The sequence below is a fragment of the Cydia fagiglandana genome, chromosome 3, assembly GCF_963556715.1.
Source record: "Cydia fagiglandana chromosome 3, ilCydFagi1.1, whole genome shotgun sequence".
In the NCBI taxonomy this organism is placed as follows: Eukaryota; Metazoa; Arthropoda; class Insecta; order Lepidoptera; family Tortricidae; genus Cydia; species Cydia fagiglandana.
The window spans coordinates 6,310,680-6,332,284 of record NC_085934.1 but is presented as its reverse complement, the minus strand read 5'-3'; the positions used below and the strand labels follow the sequence as shown (position 1 = coordinate 6,332,284).

The 21,605-nt window shown below is 36.4% G+C and overlaps 1 protein-coding gene across 1 annotated transcript in view; it reads left to right on the top strand.

Annotated features, from left to right (window-relative positions):
* LOC134679922 (guanine nucleotide exchange factor DBS-like) overlaps positions 1 to 21,605 on the top strand; it is a 156,283-nt gene that overhangs the window by 47,832 nt on the left and 86,846 nt on the right. The window contains exons 2-5 of the mRNA XM_063538868.1: positions 17,970 to 18,165; positions 19,274 to 19,364; positions 19,912 to 20,142; positions 21,270 to 21,403. Of these exons, the coding sequence (XP_063394938.1) occupies positions 17,970 to 18,165; positions 19,274 to 19,364; positions 19,912 to 20,142; positions 21,270 to 21,403 (652 nt within the window). The remainder of the gene's footprint in view (positions 1 to 17,969; positions 18,166 to 19,273; positions 19,365 to 19,911; positions 20,143 to 21,269; positions 21,404 to 21,605) is intronic.

Genomic DNA, 21,605 nt, shown 5'->3' with positions numbered 1-21,605 from the left:
CGGGTGATTTCAGCGCGCCGCCCTAGGGCGGCCGCCCCTCAGCGCGTTCACGAATGGAGTTCACGACTTGTCTTAAGTACTTTTCACTTTTTTAGTATCCATAGCATCTGCCATTTTGTCTTTTCGTCAGGATTTTCAGGTTATCAAAAAACGTTAAAAATAAATTTCAAAGTTAGGCACGGCGCCGGCTAAAACGACCATAAATTATGATTATGACGTCTCACACGAACAGCAAGTTGGTTCTAAAATATATGTGTCTTTTCTGGTGAAAACCTAAAGCGATTTTTAAAGTAAAAATTGATTGCTAATGTAATGCGATCTTGATTTAGGTACCTGCTACAAAGTTGAAAAAATGTTTCTAGCTTCTTCCATGCGCATGTTTGCTACGAATTACAGCCACAGTTACACTGGTCCCGGCCGTTCGACTCGCTACCGCTCAAGCATCGGCAACACCCGGTCTGCGGAAGGACGCGCGCTCAGTCCGCGCTCCGTTGTCATCGAAGATTGCCCGATCCGCGCCACTGCCTCCGGCCCAAACACTTTTATTCGCGAGTTCACGAGTTCGGTATTTCGGAAATTAAACACAAGTTCGGCCTGTGACGAGTGGCGGAAGAAAGGGGAGGCCTTTGCCCTGCAGTGCAGACTATAAAAAAAAAACTTGAATTCGGAAATTAAAGTGAATGTTGTTGTAAACAAGTGACATGCGAATACGGTTCGAAGTGCCGAACAAGTTGGAAATATCGTTTGGTGGAGGTGCATATGTTTTATTTGTGTTGATTAGCTGCATCTGCAGTGTGTGGCTTTACTTCTATTAATATTGTGTTCGTAGCATGTGGTTAATTCTGCATAGAATGGGTAGTACTTATTATTAATTACTTTATAATCTTATCGATTGTTTTTTTATAATGTTAAATGTATGACAGATACTCGGAATCATCATAGAGTCATCATAGAGTTAAGCCATGAAAAGTCTGCGGCGATTTTGATAGCCCTCGCAGTGCCAGTGTTATTTATACGTCATAATGTTATAAAAGTTTGACGTTTAAAATAATACTTGCACTGCGTGGGCTATCAAATCCGCTGCAGACTTTTCTTGGTCTGACTCTAGCTTAGTATTTCTCATTCAATAATTATTCAAGGTGGGTACCTTGAATAATAATATGAAAGTAGGGTTGCTTTCATAATCCGATTTGTGTTCACCTTATCGTCGCATAAATAATAAATACGAATAAGGCCATCGGAAATTAGGTACACGTTGCACGTGTTGTATTGCAACCATGATCCAAATAAAAACGACTCTAGAAATACATTAGATTCATTTCTACCTTATGTCCTTATATGACTGAGACATTCATTCTTTTATAGCTACTAGGCATAGCGTTATTTTACCGTGGCAAAGTGGCAATACATATAAACTAGTTCAATAGCAAAAAAGCCTTGTAAAAAGGCTGTAGCGTATTTACTTTGCTTACTCATCTCTAAAACAATATTAGCTTTTCCGTGATAACGCCGAATACCTTTGTCAAACACTAAGATTACATTTTAAATTCACTTAGCATACATGGCAGGCAATCCTACAAACTCAATTAACTGAGCCATCCCTCGGGCTTCGCAAACAGAGTTATACTTACTCTACCTAATTATTATGTTGAGGTTTTTACTCCCGTTACATATCTCTGGGGACTGTTTATTTATTAAGCGTATAATATCAAACGTAATATGTATTTAATGTTATATAAATGTTTGTGAAAGGATTATTAATGGATGGAATTTTTAGGGCATTTTAATTAAAGACGTATCACAGTTTTTTATGTAATTTCTACTCTATCGATTCTAATATAAAATCTAGTCCGAAGATTTTTACTTAAGGAGTTTACATACACTTCTTTATTATTATGTACCTACATGCATTGGAATCGGTATGAAAATCTGTTAATCACATTCATAATAATTAAGTAAGTATGATATTAAAAAATACTACTTATAAATGTACTATACTCATTAATTTAATCGTCAATACTCATTAATTATCAACAGCAACTAAACGACAGCGCGCTATCCGCTCATAATAAAGCTATTTTTGAACATTCTTAGCATCAGGTCTCGGAATCGGTTTTTATAATCTCAAAATATCACAATATTATTAATAATTGTATGCTCTTCCTGTAGGACTAAATCATGTATTTAGGTACCGACTTCGTATTATTAGATTGACCCCTCAAAAATGAAATAATAAACCAAAGAACGAAAAAGAACGTAATAATACCGGTATTTTTTGTATGAAAAAAAAACCGGTTCCGAGCCTTGCTTAGCATACATGTATATTTAGATGGCAGGAATCGCCGGGTAGGTTAGATCCATAAATCGGTCTTCGATAGTCAACCCCATTTGATCCTTCGACGTGACACATCAGCTTAAGTCATAAATTCGTAAAAGGCAAGTGTTAACTTTTCCGGAACTATTTTCCGGGAAAAGGCTTTAGATTGACGGCCGAGACGATATTGAAAGTTATAAAACCACGTGCCTACGAGAACGTTTACTCGTTTAGCCATAAACTATGCTTGCATAGCCATAACCTAGGTCTTTTTACGACATGTCTTGAAAGGTACTTCGGTATGTAGAGTTAATAAATTAGTTTATCGATTTTAATTACGAGTAAATATGTACTTACAAAATTACAGATAATTTGAATTTCGGAAGATATTTCGTACAGTCGTCTCATAATATGTCTGCTATTGGAGAAAGATTATGCTTGCATAATAGTGAGTCATAATACAAACCTAAACATAGAGCTCGAAATACTTAAATGCATAAGTTGCATACTGATGAGATCATAGAGCTGATAACAAAACAACACAAAATGATATAACAAAATAGACAATTCAAGTGATCTATGTTCTATCATCGATCAACGCTGTAGCGGCGCCAAGAGGCTAGCCCAAGGGAATCTGTAACTATTGGTAACAATCCATCGAAACAAACTACAACTCGATCTATTTATTCGGTATATTTTGTGACGCCTACACTACAACTCGAGCTATTTATTCGGTATATTTTGTGCCGCACCGCCGCCGGCTTATTAATTTAACAGCAATGCATTCGCATTTTGAATAAGTTTGCGTAGGCAAGCGAGGTCATAGAACAATGGCGACACACCATCGCACGTCAGAAAACAAGGTAAAATAAAAACATATGTGTGATTCATAATCATATAGACATTATAGGTATCCGTTTAGTTGAGAAAAAAAGCAGTTTGCTTAAACCAGAAGCTGTTGAATGGCAAAAGCTGGATACGTATATGGGCATGCGTCCTGTTCCACAGGGCTATAGGAATGCCGTTTGATGGGTCAGCGATTGATCGCTAAGATCGAATTGAAACTCTTTTGAACTATGTGATGGCCTGGCTTAGACGAAATACTACATTATATACATATTTAGCAATAAATGAAGTACGATCACTGAAACCATAAATATATATACTTAATGCCATTACGCATTAAGTTCGCCATTTGTACATTATTTTTATGTTTTGTGCAATAAAGTTTAAATAAATAAATAAATAAATATATTCATCCGGTTTAAAAGTCAAATATGTTTGAGGCTATTAATTTCCGTGTGCACTAGTATGCACAGTTCGTATTTATTGCTAGGTTTTAGGAGGTAGGTATTTTACTATTGAATGCGTTCACATTGTATGCAGTAGGAACCTAAAGAATTAAACCATGTTAGATTAAATAGAACCTGAATTTTATTGCCCTTTATGTTTGATGACCCAATTAATTTAGATACCCAAACATATTTTTTTTTATTTATTATGAATGGGCTTACTCATGGCCACAGACTAGCCGAGGCGTAGACGTGGCCTACGATGGAGCAAGCTCGCCCAGAAGGTGCCTGTTCACTCTTGATTTGAAGGTTGCCGGGTTATAAGAACACGGAAATATAGACGCCGGCAAGGAATTCCATTCCTTGGCAGTGCGCATAAGGAAAGTAGAAGCAAAGCATTATTTTCCTGTAGAGACAATACTTATTAGGAAAACGCAAACAGATGTTTAAATATGTTTAAGTTTTAATTTATACAACGGACTTTATATCTCAGTGCAACCTGGGATATGAAGTCCGGACGTACATTGATCATTGTATCTAATATGAGAGAAACTGCTGGATTTCCTGATCTCACAAATTATCACGAGAAACAAACGAGCTGCCGGCTTCATGTGAAGACACTTGCATTTACCATTACTTATTCATACAACACATGTTCAATCATGTATATCAATCAGCATTGGTTCCATGCAAATCTGTTGATTTGCGTTTTCGCTTGTTACGTAAAACGGGGTATTCACAACCCAATCATAACCGTGATTGTCTTGCTTTAAGTGCAGTAACATATTCAAATATTATATTAAAACAGGAATTTAGAAGGTAATATAGTTTTCGTGTTCTACATGTACATAAGTATGTACATGTACCTATATGATACTAGTATCAACTGTAGGTACTTATAGCTATAAGCCAGGAAAAATTAAGACACTAATATTTATGCATGTCTTGTCCAAATGATTAATAGATTTACGATTTGATTATATTCTCTTTTAGGGTCGTGCTAACTGTACCTAAATAGGTCAGTTTCGTCAAGTTACAACGGTAGACAGCTTTAATCGTTATCACATGATATTAAATCAACGACTATCTCCCCTGCTGTAAGCTTTAACTCTATCTGCCCTAATTTATTAGCAACATTGGCTATCTGTCTATCGATTGTGCTAAAATAAGGCCATAATGACCGCAAAAGAAGCTAAGATCAATGTGGTAATGTAACGCGAGCATTATTCTGTATTTAATATGAATTAAGTACCTACTGTGTTATAATTGTTATATGTGTGAGTCATTTCCAAGTTGCCTATATCACCAAACTTAAATCGGGAACAATGATACATAAATAATGGTAAACTCTTTTTACATCCATCACTCATAAGTAGGAAATTGTGTTCAGACTACTACCGTAGGTACTTAACTAATAAATATTTCAACAAATAGTAGAGTTTTTATCGTTAACCAATAAATATTTCAGCCAATCGTAGAGTTATTATAGTTTTTAGCTTCGCATTGTTGTTTGATGATCATTAGGTATATGGTCAAAATTCAAGCAATACGTACGAATCGTACTTATCTTTTTGACCGACATCCAAAAACACGGAACTCATTTGTTAGATTTTCTGCTAGTCTATGAGGAACCGTTCTGACTCGAATGTTGTTGCGGCAGGTCAAAAAAGAAATAGCACATTATTAGTATCCATATCCTATGTATCTACCAAACTCGTATCCTACTCTATAAATTGTAAATACAGATGTCAATCACAATGAAAAAATCAACGAGATCTGACATCTGTATTTACAATTTTTACTTAGATTGTAATAAGGTACGTCCTACAATAAAAAAGGAAAATATACATATTTACATTTAAGTCGTATCCTACTCGTTGACTTCGTGCGTGTGTTCTATTTCTTTTGTTATTTTTGCTCCATTGATTAGTTCTAATTGAAGCTTGTGCCTAAATGAAGCTATACAGTGTGCAGAATGCGTAGTTGAGATGCCAGACATCAGTTCCACTCTGGTTCTGCCGGCCCGGTTCCTCAGTATCGGAACCGAATGATTCGAATATCTTTGTTAATTCTTCTCGCTTCACAATGTAATTAGCAATCGTAATTTTATTTAGCCTGTTTGTTTTTGAAGCAACAGTTATATTTCACGTCTAAAATCAGGTCAAATTAAAATGTTACCTATAAACAGCATTTTATTAATTTGGTCTTCATGACATCAGTTGGCACTTTGACTGGTTATTTGGCTAGAGACAGACGACCGCGCATGGCGTGCCAAATATTATGTGAACTTTCTTCTTTTTGTATTCCACTGAGGCCCTGTGGGCGGCAAAATTGCATACGCCCACATTATTATATTAAACAGTACCTTACCTACCTATCTTTGGTAGGTTTCTTTCGGTGCCGGGCGTCCCGTTTCCAGTACAAAATGAACACACATACGTGCGTTTAGTATTAATAGTCCCCTTGTCTAATACTATATTTGACACATTTCAAGCCAGATAGCGGTATCTCGAGATTATTTGGGTTAAAAACTGATAGCAAGTTGCATCTCTCCTTTCCCTTATTCTATTTATATTTTTAAGAGAGAAAGTACTTGCGTAATACAAAAATAGCGTCAACTGCTTTCACGCTCTTAATCTAAATACCGTAATAGATGTATGAATTGCGAAGCCCTCACACGGTAGATATGGGAGTAATCTCATTCCGATCCTCAATTTATCTCGTCTCATTGATGGGAAGCCAACGATAACGATTTTCAATTGCCTGACATTTCAGTCGCGGTTCAGCGCGCGCTTTATGTGTGTAGATGGATAGCGATATTGCTGCATATTGTGTGTGTGGACTCAAAGCCATTGAGCCTTATATCGAGGTATCGAGTTCATGTGTTGTCGATGAGGGGTGATGGTGATGTCAGAGCGTGATAGTGCTAGTGTGACGGTAGTGGCCGGGGCTTGCTGCCGCGTGCGCCGCAGGATGCAGTGCTTTGGATTCAGCGGTAATTCTTAGAACAGTCGGCACTTAAACCGTAAGACAGTTAAATAGAAATACCTAATCGATTCCAAAACAACTAGGCGCTAGAGTGCTAAAACTTTCACTAACACAAGAGAGTAGGTAATTTTCCAATGTTATTTAACAAACACAGTGTATACATACATCCACAACAAACGTACTCGTAGCAGTAGCAGAGATCAGTGAATTCAGTGATACCAACGCTCAGTTTCCCAAACTTTAATCTCGTGCTTGAGGGCCATAGCGCGCGGCATTTCATTTCACTCAAGCGTTTGGCGAACCATGAAATTGATTTGTCACTTATTTTTTTATTATCAGGCCGTAGTCGCAAAACGTCTCACGCAATGGTTTATCCGGTGGGATGAGCACTTGAGCAGTCGCATCGGCTGCGTCAGTACCGGCGCACGCGCCTCAATGTGTCGCTTCAAGTACCGCGCTAAGATCGCACAGATGAGATTGAGTCTGTTTTTTGTGAAAAATCAGAGACTAGGCAAGTTTTTGTTAGTGATTATCAAATCTTTTCTTGTCGTACTTACATTTGTTGCCCATTGAAGCGGATAATGTTTACTTGCTGTGAAAATTTTCACGAGAATTGAAATCGCAATTGTGTTTTTGTCGATGGTTAAAAACCAGTCTTTTACAACCATAATAATGAGCTACTAAGTAAATACCTGAAGCCATAAATTACGCAGAGCCGTAATTTCGCGAAATTTGCAATTTTCCGAGGGAAGGAAAAAAATTTAAGGACAAAGCTAATTCGACTTTAACAAGTTCGCGCAGGCCACAAATGAAGTTGGCATTATGTAAAGCAGTTACCCTTTCCCGCTTCTCCCGGTCTTAAGAAAAACACGGAAAATACGGAAACCCAAATGTGTAGCGGAGAGAAAGATTCTTTAGCAGGTGTTTCTTCTCATTCGAGAGTGGAAAGAATCCGCGCAATCCGGATTATATTATTATCCATATTACCGAGTTTCCAGATTTGTTATCATAATCCAATACCACTCTGGTTTATTTTTAGACCGCATTCCAATACCCGTCGATAGAAATTATTTTTATCAGTTTGTGTACATTGTGTTTCAACGAGATCGCTGTGGAAATACCGTTATGGCGTTTATAATCGCACACTGGTACATGGAGGACGATTGGACGCCATAATCGTTAATTAGATGTCATTAAAAAAGTGTTCACGTTTTTTAATTCCTCTCTTATCAATACTCAAGAGTAATAAAATTGAAAACAGGTAATTGTCCTGATGGACCGTTTTTCCTCTTTTACGCTCTCAAAGATACTCCATTATACTATCCCGAATGAAATGCTTACAGATAGGTTTAGTACTTTCTTGCTTACTACGCAGCAATTCATCTAAAAGGGAATAGTGCTTACTTTGTCCTAAAACTGCGCATTTATACGACCTATCTCAACAAAGTACCGAGGTGCTCGGAAACAGACGTAAAAGACCCTTTTTCGTGGGAGGGCGCCGCTCGTTGCATGCCAATGGCAGACAACTAGGGACCTTCGCAAATAGAACCTTTTCAATCAAACCTATGCGTACAAAACTGTAGATTGTATATCTGAAGACCCGACCGTAAAATGTATGTACTTCTGTAATATTTGTTTATTTTAGTCTCAATCTGTTTTATAAACATTAAATACTGTTTAAAATAAACAATGCTACCTCTGATGTAATATTATACAAACAAATATCGAAAATGATACGGATACTAAAGATCAGACTTAATAGCTGTGATATTTTTGGAGTTCTAAAGGTAGGATATCATAGCCACCATCACCAATATCAATAGAAATATAACGCATCCTATTCGACTCTACTTTCGACGTTAATTGACACTCAGCGGGCCACCCGCGAAATACGAAAATCGAAGTTTCGTTATATGCCTCTCTGTCGCTCGAATATGCAAGAGTAGTCTTGAGAATTCGCACCTTCAATAGTAATTAAAATTAACTCTTACTTTTGTCAGATTTCACGGATACAATATCCTACCGTTAAATTAATTAAATATCTAGTAGTTAGGTACCATTATTTTAACTTCGAAGTTTAAATACCTGTAGTACACTACAGGTATGAAACATGAGAAATTATGAAATTCCAAGGCAAATCAGTGTTATCACTGAACGGTATTTAGTTACGGAAATATGCACCTCCATGCAGTGCACCTAGCTAGCCATGTGACAGACCGTGAAGTAAGTAGGTACGTGCACCTAACGATGTCATTACTATTTGTACCTATACAATAGGTATTTACTTCAACGCATATGGGTACTTACATAACTATATATTAACCTTTGTCTCCACATGCCCCAAGGCACGTGCCTCTGCTTGATCTACACAGAAAATATTATTGTATTCCGTTAACAATAAATTTTTATTTTATTCAATAAATACTTCGATGTTTTACTCGCAATCTCGCCAGTTGATTTGACCCACTACTCTCGTTCTGAGAAAGTTATTACATCGCAGTTTTCCATAGTGTACTTTTGTATCTAATAACAAAATATTGATTTTGTAGGATGATGATAGCAGAGATGTGAAAAATACTTTATAAAAAGTATTTAAATACAAAATACTTACAAATACTTCCTTGATAATACTATTTCAAATGCAAAATACAAAATAGTTTTTGAATTTGTATTTAAATACAAAATACGAAATAGGTATTTTCAAAATACTTTTTAAAAATACAAATACTTTGCGATAAAAGGTACTCTGAGTAGTGAATACCTGAGTCTGAATTAAAAAGTATTACTCTGAATTTCCGCGTTGAAAAGACTCTCTTTATTCTTTGAAATCAAACCTCTATCTAAAGTGCAAATTTCTAGCTGTTTGCTCATATTAACCGGTAGGATGTAGGTATGGATGATGGTTTTTAACGGCCAACTTTTAAAGCATTAATTTGTAATGTTTTACGGCTAGTATAATGCCTCTCGTTAGTGTGATGAAAACGTCTCGTTTGTGTTTCACCAGGGCAGAAAGTTTGTTCTCCTCTCGTGCCTTGAAACCCTCGCAACTCTCAAGATTCCACTTTTTTAACCACTCGCTACGCTTGTGGTCATGTGCGACGTTACTAAACAGAATCAACAGTTCCATGTTAAAAGAATGAGAGAGTTGCCAGGATTGTACCAACAGAAGAGATTGTAACTCCTACCTACTATAAAGTATTTTGTATTTTGAAAATAGAAAATAGGTCCCAAAAACTATTTCAAATAAAATACAAAATGGTTTTCTTCAAAAGGTATTTAAATACTAAATACAAAATAGGTATTTTGCATTTTGTATTTGCATTTTAAATACAAGTATTTCAAATAAGTCACATCTCTGGATGATAGTTAAAGTGACATTCCATTTCCAACTGCAGCTGCAATACTTTTCATTTTACTATGGAAACGCGTCGCTGTCACTGTCAATTTCCATAGTAAAATGAACAGTATTGCAGCTGCAGTTGGAAATGGAATGTCACTCTTATAGTTACCTAACCTACATGTAGAAAAAAAACCTCTTTGATCTTAATATTTATTCCGGTTGCGTCTTCAGCTGCTGCTTCGGAATTTAGAACCAGCCAAAAATTATGACAATATCCATACCAAAATGTATTAAAAGGTTTGGTCATAGCCCTCTAGTCGCGATTGTGACGACTGAGGCTTTGAATATTGGACCATTGACAGCTACATTAAATATTATAAAAACTAATAGGAAAATCAAAACTCGCAAACTAACCCAAGAAGTTATCGCATCAAATCTTGGATCAAGACCAAAGAAATGTCGATCAATCCTCGTATCAGCAATACACTCAAAAGATTGACCCTTTTCAAATCACAGTCTCTGCCACGCCGCTGGCGGCTAAGAACAATAAAGAACAGTACGTATCCTCCGGCCTTGCCCTTCGCTATTACACTGACTACAGCTAGTCAGACTCGTTATGTAATTGTGACGCTTGGTTACGTCGGCTTGGACGGATTGTCATTACCGGTATTTCATTAACTATATAATCTGATAGCAGTGTAACAAATCGTGTAATTTACTTGGTTTTGATGTCGCAAAGAAGAACGTTGGTACCTCAGGCTCTTAAGAGCCTGTCTTAAGACAACATTCATTTGTCACTTCTCTACAAAATATATGTATAGTGCGAACCCCTCTTCCTCTCTTGAAGTAGGCAGTATCTACAGTTTATGGGTAGGGTCTCCATCATGTAATATGATTATTAACGTCCGTAGCCGAATGCCACTTTCTTGATGCCCCCTTGACTTAAGTAGTACCTATGTATCTATTACTAATACTCAAAGAGCACTTACTTACCTACATACTCATTCTCACTTTCTTTCTGTTCTTGTAAAACTAGTTTTGTTTTGAAATTTAATGCTTCAACTAGAAAGATATTTGCAGACCGATCATTTTCCGAACCGATTGACACGGCTGACTCCCGTGTAAATCGAAAGCTGGTACTTGAAACCTTGCTGGTGAAAGCAAAAGCCTTGTAATCAGTACACACAGCCCCTACAGTATTTCTAGGGATAGAGGTACCTACTACTACACATGTCGATAGCTTCTTTGTAGAAAGACGCATCTTAACCCAATTTTGAACGTCCGGGAGCACAGCGGATGCCCTTTGTAGTCAATTTCTAACGAAGTTGGAGCGACTGAGGCGAAATCTACAGAATTAAATATTAAATACTATCCCATCAAAAACATAAATGTAAAAAAGGAGAGCCAAGTTCAATACAAAAATTATGCTTGGCTGTGGGGTTCGCCGCAAAAAGAATGGAGATCTAAATGAGTGCCAAGTTCTATGCAAAATCCAAATATGTATTTATAGGAACAAAATAACATTATAAACAAGTTATTAAACTCTATTTCTTTGCTTTATTGGATACCTATAACAATTGCTGTTATTTAAAAAAAATGCGAGATCTTAAAGCAGGTTAGATTTGACTTGGCCAGTTTTCATTACATCAGTCATTTTATAAAGTTATTCAACATATATATTTTGTAATTCTGATAAAAACTGGCCAAGCCAAATCTAACCTATTTTAAGATCTCACATTTTTAGTGTTCCGTACAAAACTTTGTTTACGGAACACTTATGGGATCACTTCGGTCTTGTTTTTAAATAACAGCAATTGTTATAGGTATCCAATAAAGCAAAGAAATAGAGTTTAATACTTGTTTATAATGTTATTTTGTTCCTATAAATACATATTTGGATTTTGCATAGAACTTGGCACTCATTTAGATCTCCATTCTTTTTGCGGCGAACCCCACAGCCAAGCATAATTTTTGTATTGAACTTGGCTCTCCTTTTTTACATTTATGTTTTTGATGGGATATCAATACTTTTTGTAAAGAAAACTAGGCAGGTATTGAGATTTAATGTTTTTTCTTGTGTTTCCGCTGCATGTTTTTTACTTCTGTTCTTTGTATTAATTATGTGGTGCCGCGCGCCGCCAAAGACACACCGTTGGCCGGTTGTTTAGCGCGTATTACAGGTTTTTTGTATGGAGACCCCCCTATTTTTTAACTTTTTTTATTTTTAGATTTTTTCCTACGCTTGCAAACAATTACCGAGCTGGATTCCAAATTTCATCCTTCTAGGTCATCTGGAAGTAGGTTAGGTTTAGGTACTATATGTCAGTCACAATAAAAAAGAAATTTGTATGGGGACCCCCCCTATTTATTAACTTTTTTTTTTTAGATTTTTTCCTACGCTTGCACACAATAACCGAGCTGGATTCCAAATTTCATCCTTCTAGGTCATCTGGAAGTAGGTTAGGTTTAGGTACTTATATGTCAGTCACAATAAAAAATGGTTTTTTATTTATGGGGTCCCCCCCTATTTTTTAACTTTTTTTTATTTTTAGATTTTTTCCTACGCTTTCACACAATAACTGAGCTGGATTCCAAATTTCATCCTTCTAGTTCATCTAGAAATAGGTTAGGTTTAGGTACTTATATGTCAGTCACAATAAAAAATGTTTTTTTTTGTATGGGGTCCCCCCCTATTTTTTAACTTTTTTTTATTTTTAGATTTTTTCCTACGCTTTCACACAATAACTGAGCTGGATTCCAAATTTCATCCTTCTAGTTCATCTAGAAATAGGTTAGGTTTAGGTACTTATATGTCAGTCACAATAAAAAATGTTTTTTTTGTATGGGGACCCCCCTTATTTTATAACTTTTTTTTATTTTTAGATTTTTTCCTACGCTTTCACACAATAACTGAGCTGGATTCCATATTTCATCCTTCTAGGTCATCTGGGAGTAGGTTAGGTTTAGGTACTATAAGTCTGTCAGTCAGTCTTAAAATTTACGACTTTTTGACCTTCATATCTTTATAACCGTTTGAGCTAGCTTCATGAAATTTGGGCTTCTAGATGTCCTTATGGATATAATTAAACACACGTAGTTTTATGTGTTTACGTTAAAGATGTTTTGAGTTATAGAAGGGTCAAAAGTGGCACCAAGTGGTTCGTGTAATATTACACTTGGCGCTGGCTAGCCAGTTCCTTTGCTTGAACTTGGCTTGACACGCTGCCGCGTGTCTAGATATGTTGTTCATGTCACTGATATTTAGGATGAGTATCAAGTATTTTATGAGTTGTTTTCGTTTTTCATTTCAGGCTAGGTACAAAAAATACCAAAAGCTTTTTCTTTCTCTGAGACCCTTTTTAGAGGCGCTTTATATATAGTAGTGTACCCTATGATGGGCGTGGAACCAGTAATGGGACAAAAAACCACAAATCCTGTAAAATAAGTGTCTAAAAGTAGTTTATAAACACTGCCTGTATATTATCATAAATAAGAGTCCTAGAGCTGTTTCAGTTTGAATTTTTATTAAATTTGGTTGTTTTTTAAGAAATTGGCGTCAACCCAAAAGTTGTCGTGTCACTGAAAAAAAATTCCACTACGAATTCTTAACAACTTCGCTAAGAGAGGTGAGTTAATTTATTAAATTTTAATTAATTAATACTTGATGAAAACTAAAATGTGTTTTGTTAATTGCATTTACCATGAGATAAGGTATACAACATACTATGTTGTGAGTCCACAGATGTAAAAAAATAGTGGTATTTGGCCCAATCCCATTATAGGAGCTGTAAAACTGCATACCTCCTATAATGGGAAATTTACATAATGATGCTTGCCATGCCATCATTTCATGTTTAAACAATACAGAAGTAAAATGTAGTTACGAAATATGTCAACCAGGAGGTATGCTCGGACTTCGGATAAATTAATATCGTTTTTTAGTGTGGGTCAAATCTTGGTAGCCGAGTTTGAGCCACTTTCCCGTTTTCCGATTGAGTTGAAATTTTGTATTCGTAATTAAATATGCAAATCGGATGATGATGCAATATTATGATAACATGGACCAGATCTGATGACCTATTTCAATATTTTATACTGATAGAGCAGTGTCCATTACTGGGGGGCCCATTACTGGAGCTTTGGTGTCCATGACTGGAGAAAAATAGCATAGTTTTAATTTGTTAAGTATGTGGAAACTCATTGCAGTATCTTTGATACAACACGCCTGAAACATGAAAGACGGGTAGGACTTTCATATTTCAATACGATAAGCGGTAGACCATTCACATGTATTAGGGAAATATCACAAATACTCCAAATTCCCTCTTAAATGTCCCATGACTGGTGCTGTTACTATAAATATTTTGCTACAAGACGAAGCGCCTGAAACTAAAAGTAGGTACAAAACTGCTCCTGGGAAAATCACTATCTTATGTATACCGGCAATTTCTAAATAGTCTAATGAACTCTCATTAAAAAGACGCGTGAATAATTATATTAATTATTCACCGTGAATCTAGATCTATTCTTGTAACTATGTGCAAGTACCGTTAAAAGTTCGTTCGCTAATCTCTCGGCTAATAGTCCAAAGACTTGACCTTTCCACACGTGAATATGCCAGGTCGTTGCTCTTTAATAGATATGCATACTTAAGTGTTGGCAATTGGCGCGTAGGCGCATCGATCATCGCACATTTCAGTAGACAATAAGTTTCTTAATGACTGGGCCTACTTAGTAAATGCAAGGCAGTAGCAATTGCGAAAGAATCCGACCTACTACGTAAATACCAACCTATCTATAAATTTTTCATAAAATCTGGTAAGACCCCGGGACCCCGTTAAAAATATCGGAAGTGTTCGTCAACTCAACACTGACATAGTTTCGTGGTTATGCACAAATATGTATGTTTTAAGCGTCCCATATGAAATTTCGTCGGTCAAAATTGATTATTTGTATTAATTTGTAGTTTATTTATTTCACAAGTATACATTTCATATGACATTTGATGATTTGACTATCTACAGGTTTAATTAAAATGTAGTAGATCTGACCACGACAGGCTCTAGAGCGTATCTAAGTTATTCAACTCTGAGCTGATCATAATCTTTTACGATATTATACTTATTAAGTAGCTTTTATATGGGCTCTTAAATCACATTAATATTTATGCTATGTTTAGCAACTGAGTCAAATACAATGGTTACGTGCATGTACCTACTCATCGTGAGTGTATAATAAAATTAATAAAAAATACTTACTTAAGAAAAAAAATCGAGGTATCTTACTCGTATGACACTACGGTACTAAAACTACTAAATCACTTCATTTTAGCTCATTGGTTCATTTTATACTATTTTTTTAATATTAACAAATAATTGTTATCAAGCTCTAACAATAATACAAGGATCAAAGATAAAGACTAAATGAAACACGATAAAGAGAACAGCCTGCGATCGAACTTTGGGCTCCTGGTTACCGATTCATAGCCATAAACAATATTTCGTGCAAAAGTTATCTGTTCGTGAATTTTCTTTAATCCTCATTTACATAGGTACTTATCTAATTTTTCTTGTTCCAATCCGTTTATACAATGGAAAAACTTTAGCAAATCAAATCGTTTTCTTTCACGCAAATGTCTAATTTGGATTTTAATTAGCAGACATCAGCATTTTTGTGTTAAACTTTGACGAGCTTAGGGGAGAATTGAAAATACCTACGAAGAAAATAATTAGAACTTTACCTGATTCCGCTCCGTGGCGAGAATGATAATTATGTGAAGTGTTATTGTGCCAAATTCTGAAATTTTTATCGAAAGTTAGGAAATAATATTTATTTTAGATTAAAGACTTTTACCATTTAAGCATCAGTAAAATGTATGTATACCATTTTATTTATAGGTTATTTTTATTTATAGGTTATTTTAGTTTAGTAGCTATTTTAATTGTAGCTTTATGTAGTTTTAATTTTAGTTTATAATTGTTTTTATTTTGTATGAAATAAATCATAATGTATACCATTGATACCTTCCTAATAAAATGATTTAGGCCACTAATCAATCGTTAGATTATCAATTAACTGTCACTATATTACAATTTCTAACTTTTGCGTTTAGTGGCGATTTCTGACATACCATCACGCATTCAGCATTCACATGGTAAATATAACCGCAACATACATAGCCACAGAAATGGTATGCGCACAATTAACCATAATTTATTTTTTGCCCCAACCACACGAGAACACAAACGTCTATTACATTCGAATTAGAGTTCCCACTTGGCGTAATTTCGAGCCCATTGTCTTGATCCCGTGTATCCGTGTAATTATAAGCGCTCAACAAATGACACCACAATTCGATTTAAATTACAAGAGATCATGAAGAGAACCCGTATCTTTCTGTTTGTCAAGTTCCGTCTTAAAGAATTGTCATTCACAGCCTTTCTCATCCATATCTTAGTACAATCATGTACAATGTATGTACATGATAAAAGCCATAACACATCCGACATAATTCATTGTATAGATCTCGGGACACAATTTGACCTATGACACTGTTATTTGATTCATGTGCTCTTAGTTACCTAACCTATGGTAATTTTATAAGTTACATATCTATTTTTTTTAAATGATCATAAATTTATTGATCGAGACGAGAGTTGAAGACTGAAATATATCTAAACATAAAACTAATTAAAACCTAAAAAAAACAAATTATTTCGATTAATTGAAGATATAAATTACATATATTGATAAAACATATTATTTTATATATCAAAAACCCTTAGACCCGAGCTGGGTTAGGGTTAAGACCTCCACCTTTTATGGGACTCGGGCAAAATGAACACCACCACTTTCCGCAAAAGCTCATTGTCATGTCATCACTCACGAGCTTTCGTTTAAACAAGTTGAATAGATCCCAGCATACCCCCAGTGATAGGAATCTAGGAAGCCAATTGTCGGCGCGGTGGACGGATGCTGCTGTCATACGCGGTCACGGGCAAGACGTCACATAACTAGGGCATTGGAGGAAACTGTCGCTAGAATAGTGTTGTTTATTCGGAAGCCTCTGAATTCATTTGTTTGTTTTCGTTGCTTTTTATGCCGGTTTATATATATGATTCCTTTTGAGATGACTTCTTGCGTAATTCAGGGTACGAACGTGAGCAAGTGTGATCAATTATGTAAATCGAAGACATGATCCGCTAATACTTATAAATGACATGTCGTACGTAGCGTAGACTCAACAATTAATCCCTGAAGAAGGCTTAAATTGACAATAATCTAGACGAGCTCACAGCTAACTCATCAGTCATTAGTGCAATTTTACTCTTCAAGAATTTAGCGCTCGTTTTTGCGAGACGCATCATTTGTTTTAGGTCGTAAATTACTAACGTGACTGGCAATTTACTTTACTTTACTAATTTGTAGTCAATGACATCCTAATGGTCAATAGATGACACCCGAATGTCACCTTTATTGACAATGATTTGAGTTTAAAAGTTACATATACCGGGACTCGGCCGTTTATGTATGTAACATTTTGTGCTCTGAAACAAAAGATATGTAACTGGAGGTTTTTGACCTGGACTAGACGCTTAGATTGTGATGTGAAGGATAAAAGATCAAGGTAAATCATGGCAGCCATATTGTGAACTAAAAAAGCGCTCCGACTTTTTTTAAACCAGTTTTCTGAACCTACTGCATCTTAAGAGTTAACTCTTTAAAGACGGAGTTTACGAGCATGAGGGTTGAGGAGTATTAACAGTGTTCCTCAAAATACCTTCTTAGTCGCTGCAACTGTCATCTGAAAAGATGCTGTAGCCAATGATGTGTTAAGGATGACTCACGCTAGACCGGGCCGTGGCGTCCGACACGTCATTTTGGATGATGGCTGATCGGCGATCACGTGGTGCGTATCTTAGAAAATGAAGCGCCGGATGCTCCGGCCCGGCACCGGTCCGGTCTAGCGTGAGGCATCCTTTACACGTAGGTACGTAGGTGTAGACCCCTATCTGACCACACTCGTTTTTTCCAGAGGCGGGCTGCGATGAGTGCGGCGAGGATGAAGGGCGGATGGTCTCCGAGCTGCTGCTGCCGCAGTACGCGCTGGCCACGGGCGGGCTGGCGCGCGACCACCGCCCGCTCATCACCTTCCCCGACAACAACAACTTCCACCTCCTCACGGCGCCGGAGTACCGCCGTCTGCTGCTCTACCTCACCTCTGTGCCCTCGTGAGTACACTAGCACTTACTGGCTATACTGCACCTTCTAGCTGACCACGGGCCATTGTGAAATCCAAAAAAGCTTTTTCCCGAATAATTCTCCTTACTCTCCCGTCGAGCCGTCTTTCCCACTTTTCTGATCTCTTCAGTATTAACATAATTTTTGTTATCAAACACACTTGATAACCGTCCTTTAGTCTAGCTAGACGTTGGATAATTCTGGTAATATAATACTGACATAATACCACGTCAGCTGATCACCAGCTGGTCTAGTATGTACAATTTTAGGCCCATGTGAGTTCAGAATCTTGGGATAGTGGTTACTGGTAAGTTTAAAAAAAATGCAACATAAATCAATTCTAAAGTTCTAAACCCACTCAGAGAGTAGAGCAATGTTCTCAGTGTTCTTACTATTTATGCTCCGAGTGCAAAATCTATATCAGTTTGTAATCGAATATCGAAAATAGGTATGTAAATATCCATAGAGGTAATATTTGTAAACCAATTTGAGCCTGTGGCTTCAGCGAACAATAATACGGGTGATTATATTACAAGGGGGCTACTTCTCCGGGCCTAGCCGACCGCAACACCTTCTAAAGGTTTAATTAAGTATTATAGACATTATAGTAGATTGTTAACCAAGGGGTGAAAGGCACTCATTTCTGCCGAGGTAAAACCAATAGGTCGAGATTTCACCCATCCGAGTTAAACACTCTACTTTTCATTTCGAATACGAGGAAAGTAAAATACACACGTATTTTACTTGTTAAAACCACACTACCACATTTCGGGCAAAATATTTCTATTTATATTTCTAAAAAAACATGGCTGGTATATAAGCATTACACAGTACTTCTTAAGGGTACGTTCAATTAAAAAATAATGTAAAAGTATCGTTATTTATTGAATGGGGAGTTAAATGTGAGAATGGAAACTGTCCAACAATTCCATTTAAACTCAAATTTTAATTGCTTATCATAAAACATACTGATGTATTATGCAGCGATAGGGTATACCCCCCTACCTACACGTAGATAGATACAATATTCTTCCATTTGGTATTGAGTACCTAGGTATTATTTCTCATTTAATGTACGTCATGTTTGTTTAATTTCAGATTGTTAGAAGCCGACATGGGGTTCCACATAATAATAGATAGAAGAAAGGACAGATGGAATTCAGTCAAAACAGTATTAATAAGGATCTCAGTGAGTATTAGTTAATCATTACTTCCTCCTGAGGGCCTACTGTGAACATCCTGTGATAGCGCTATATACATAGGGGCAGAACATGAAATTTCGATGTTCGGTATTCGCGGTAGACCCTCAGTTTATAGCAAAACTATTAGACGTATTTCCTTTATTCCCGAATAGTTAAGACTATATTCGGGAATAAAGGAAATACGTCTTGGTTCTTCTTTTTCTTCAGTCGGTCCCTCAATACTGAGGATCGTGACATCATATCCTTCTGCTGAAGACCAGGTTCCTCCATAGGGTTCTGTTCCCCGCATACTTAGTTATTACTGAGACAGATCATTTTCTAGCGAAAAGAAAACCGTGAGTAGGTAGGTACTATTATAAAGTAAGATTCAGCTACCAAGCTACATAGTCAATAGATACCTACTGCTATACTGATTTAGTGCAAAAAAAGGTGCAGACAATTTTAAGCATGTTTTTATTTATATTATGCCTGAGGATATGACATAAGTCTTATATATACTGTGTTTCTAAAATCTTATAAAACTTTAAATTCCAGGAATTTTTCCCGGGCATCATCCACACAGTATACGTGCTTCGACCAGCCAGTTTCCTCCAGAAAGCGCTCTCTGAAGTGAGCAGCAAGCTGTTCAAAGAGGAGTTCCGTTTCCGGGTGCTGGTCTGCTCATCGGTTGAGGAGCTGTATGAACACTTCGACCGGTCGCAGCTCACGCCGGACCTTGGCGGAGAGCTGCAGTATTCGCACGCTGAGTGGATACAGCAGAGGATTGTAAGTATTTGATTGCTTTTCATAGGCGAGGACGCTTCCCGCCAAGCTCGTCTGCTGGCTTGTTATCTATTGGGTCAAAAAATATTGTTCTACCTCAAAAGGTTAGAGTTTATTGGAATGTCATCTCATTTACGAACAGCCCTTAAGAAACCTAAAAAGTTACACATCTACATCATTCGACAAGATAAACGCACGTTGGCTACAACCAAAAAGAATAGATAGTATAGATAGAGGGGTCCTGTCATTGTGAATTTTGTAGTCACAGTAAATTTACTGCCATCTATCGACACACGACCAAAACTCAAAATGAAAACATATAAAATTATCAAAAAATGGATAAATGATTTAATTATTTTTATATCATTTTGATCCATGCTCATTCACTCAATATCTATGTGTTTTAATTGTTAAATATGAAACAGTGTCGTCACGCCATCTAGCCGAGAATAGGCTAAAGGTGTATGCGGCATCTATTCGAGAATGACTTTTTCTTGATTTCCGAGGCACGTTTTTTCCTTAGACTTTATTCATCTTATACGAAGTTACATATGTCTTTGCTACAACGAAAGACACTCACTCTATTTAAATTAAAATTAAGAGCTGCGATAAATGTAGGTTTTTTTTTTTCTTTATTGTAGTTTTGTTTAGTGAATATATACCTACATTACCAACTCAATAAATTTACTCATCATTCATGTTGAGTCACACTCTCTGCACATTAAACCAATTCAAATGTATATTTATTTGCATCAGTATGCATTTAACATATTAAATATGTTTAAGTAACTATTAATTATTATTTATGACACATGTTTTCTTGCATTGAAGACATTTTTGACCGAGCGAAACGTAGCGGTCTTCTCATTTACAGTTCTCGACAGATTCTTGTAAAATATTGTGAGCATTTATTTATCGAGTTTTTTGAAAAATTCTAAATGGTGGACATACAAAGCAGTAGAGTTCCACTTCAAAAGATTTCACAATTAACTTAATAAATCAGTAATAATATCATGCATATCTTCAGGAAAAGTATTTCAAGTAAAAATAGCACCTCAGAATAAATTATGTCGAAGAAAAAATACTATTTTCCTTGCAATACATCTTAATTATATTTTCTTTCATTCCAGGCCTTAGAAATGTTCTCAACGCTAATGAAAGAGATCTCAAGCAAGCTGGACGAATTTATGCACGAAATAGTGGATTGCGACATGGGGAACGATCCGACACAAACCAAAGAATTATTAGACTGCCAGGAAACTAGGTTAGTGGCTGTTACATTCGTTTTATTGCTACGACATGTTCGGTGTCTGGGCTGTTTGGTTTTTAATTTGATTTGTTAGTGCATCCAGATGGGGTCGTCAAAGGACAAACAAGTTACGCAATTTTCCAATACTGGCCAATAAGGTTTTGACATGATTGGGACGAGATTTTACTGACAATTAAACGTCTCTTTCTGAGTCAAT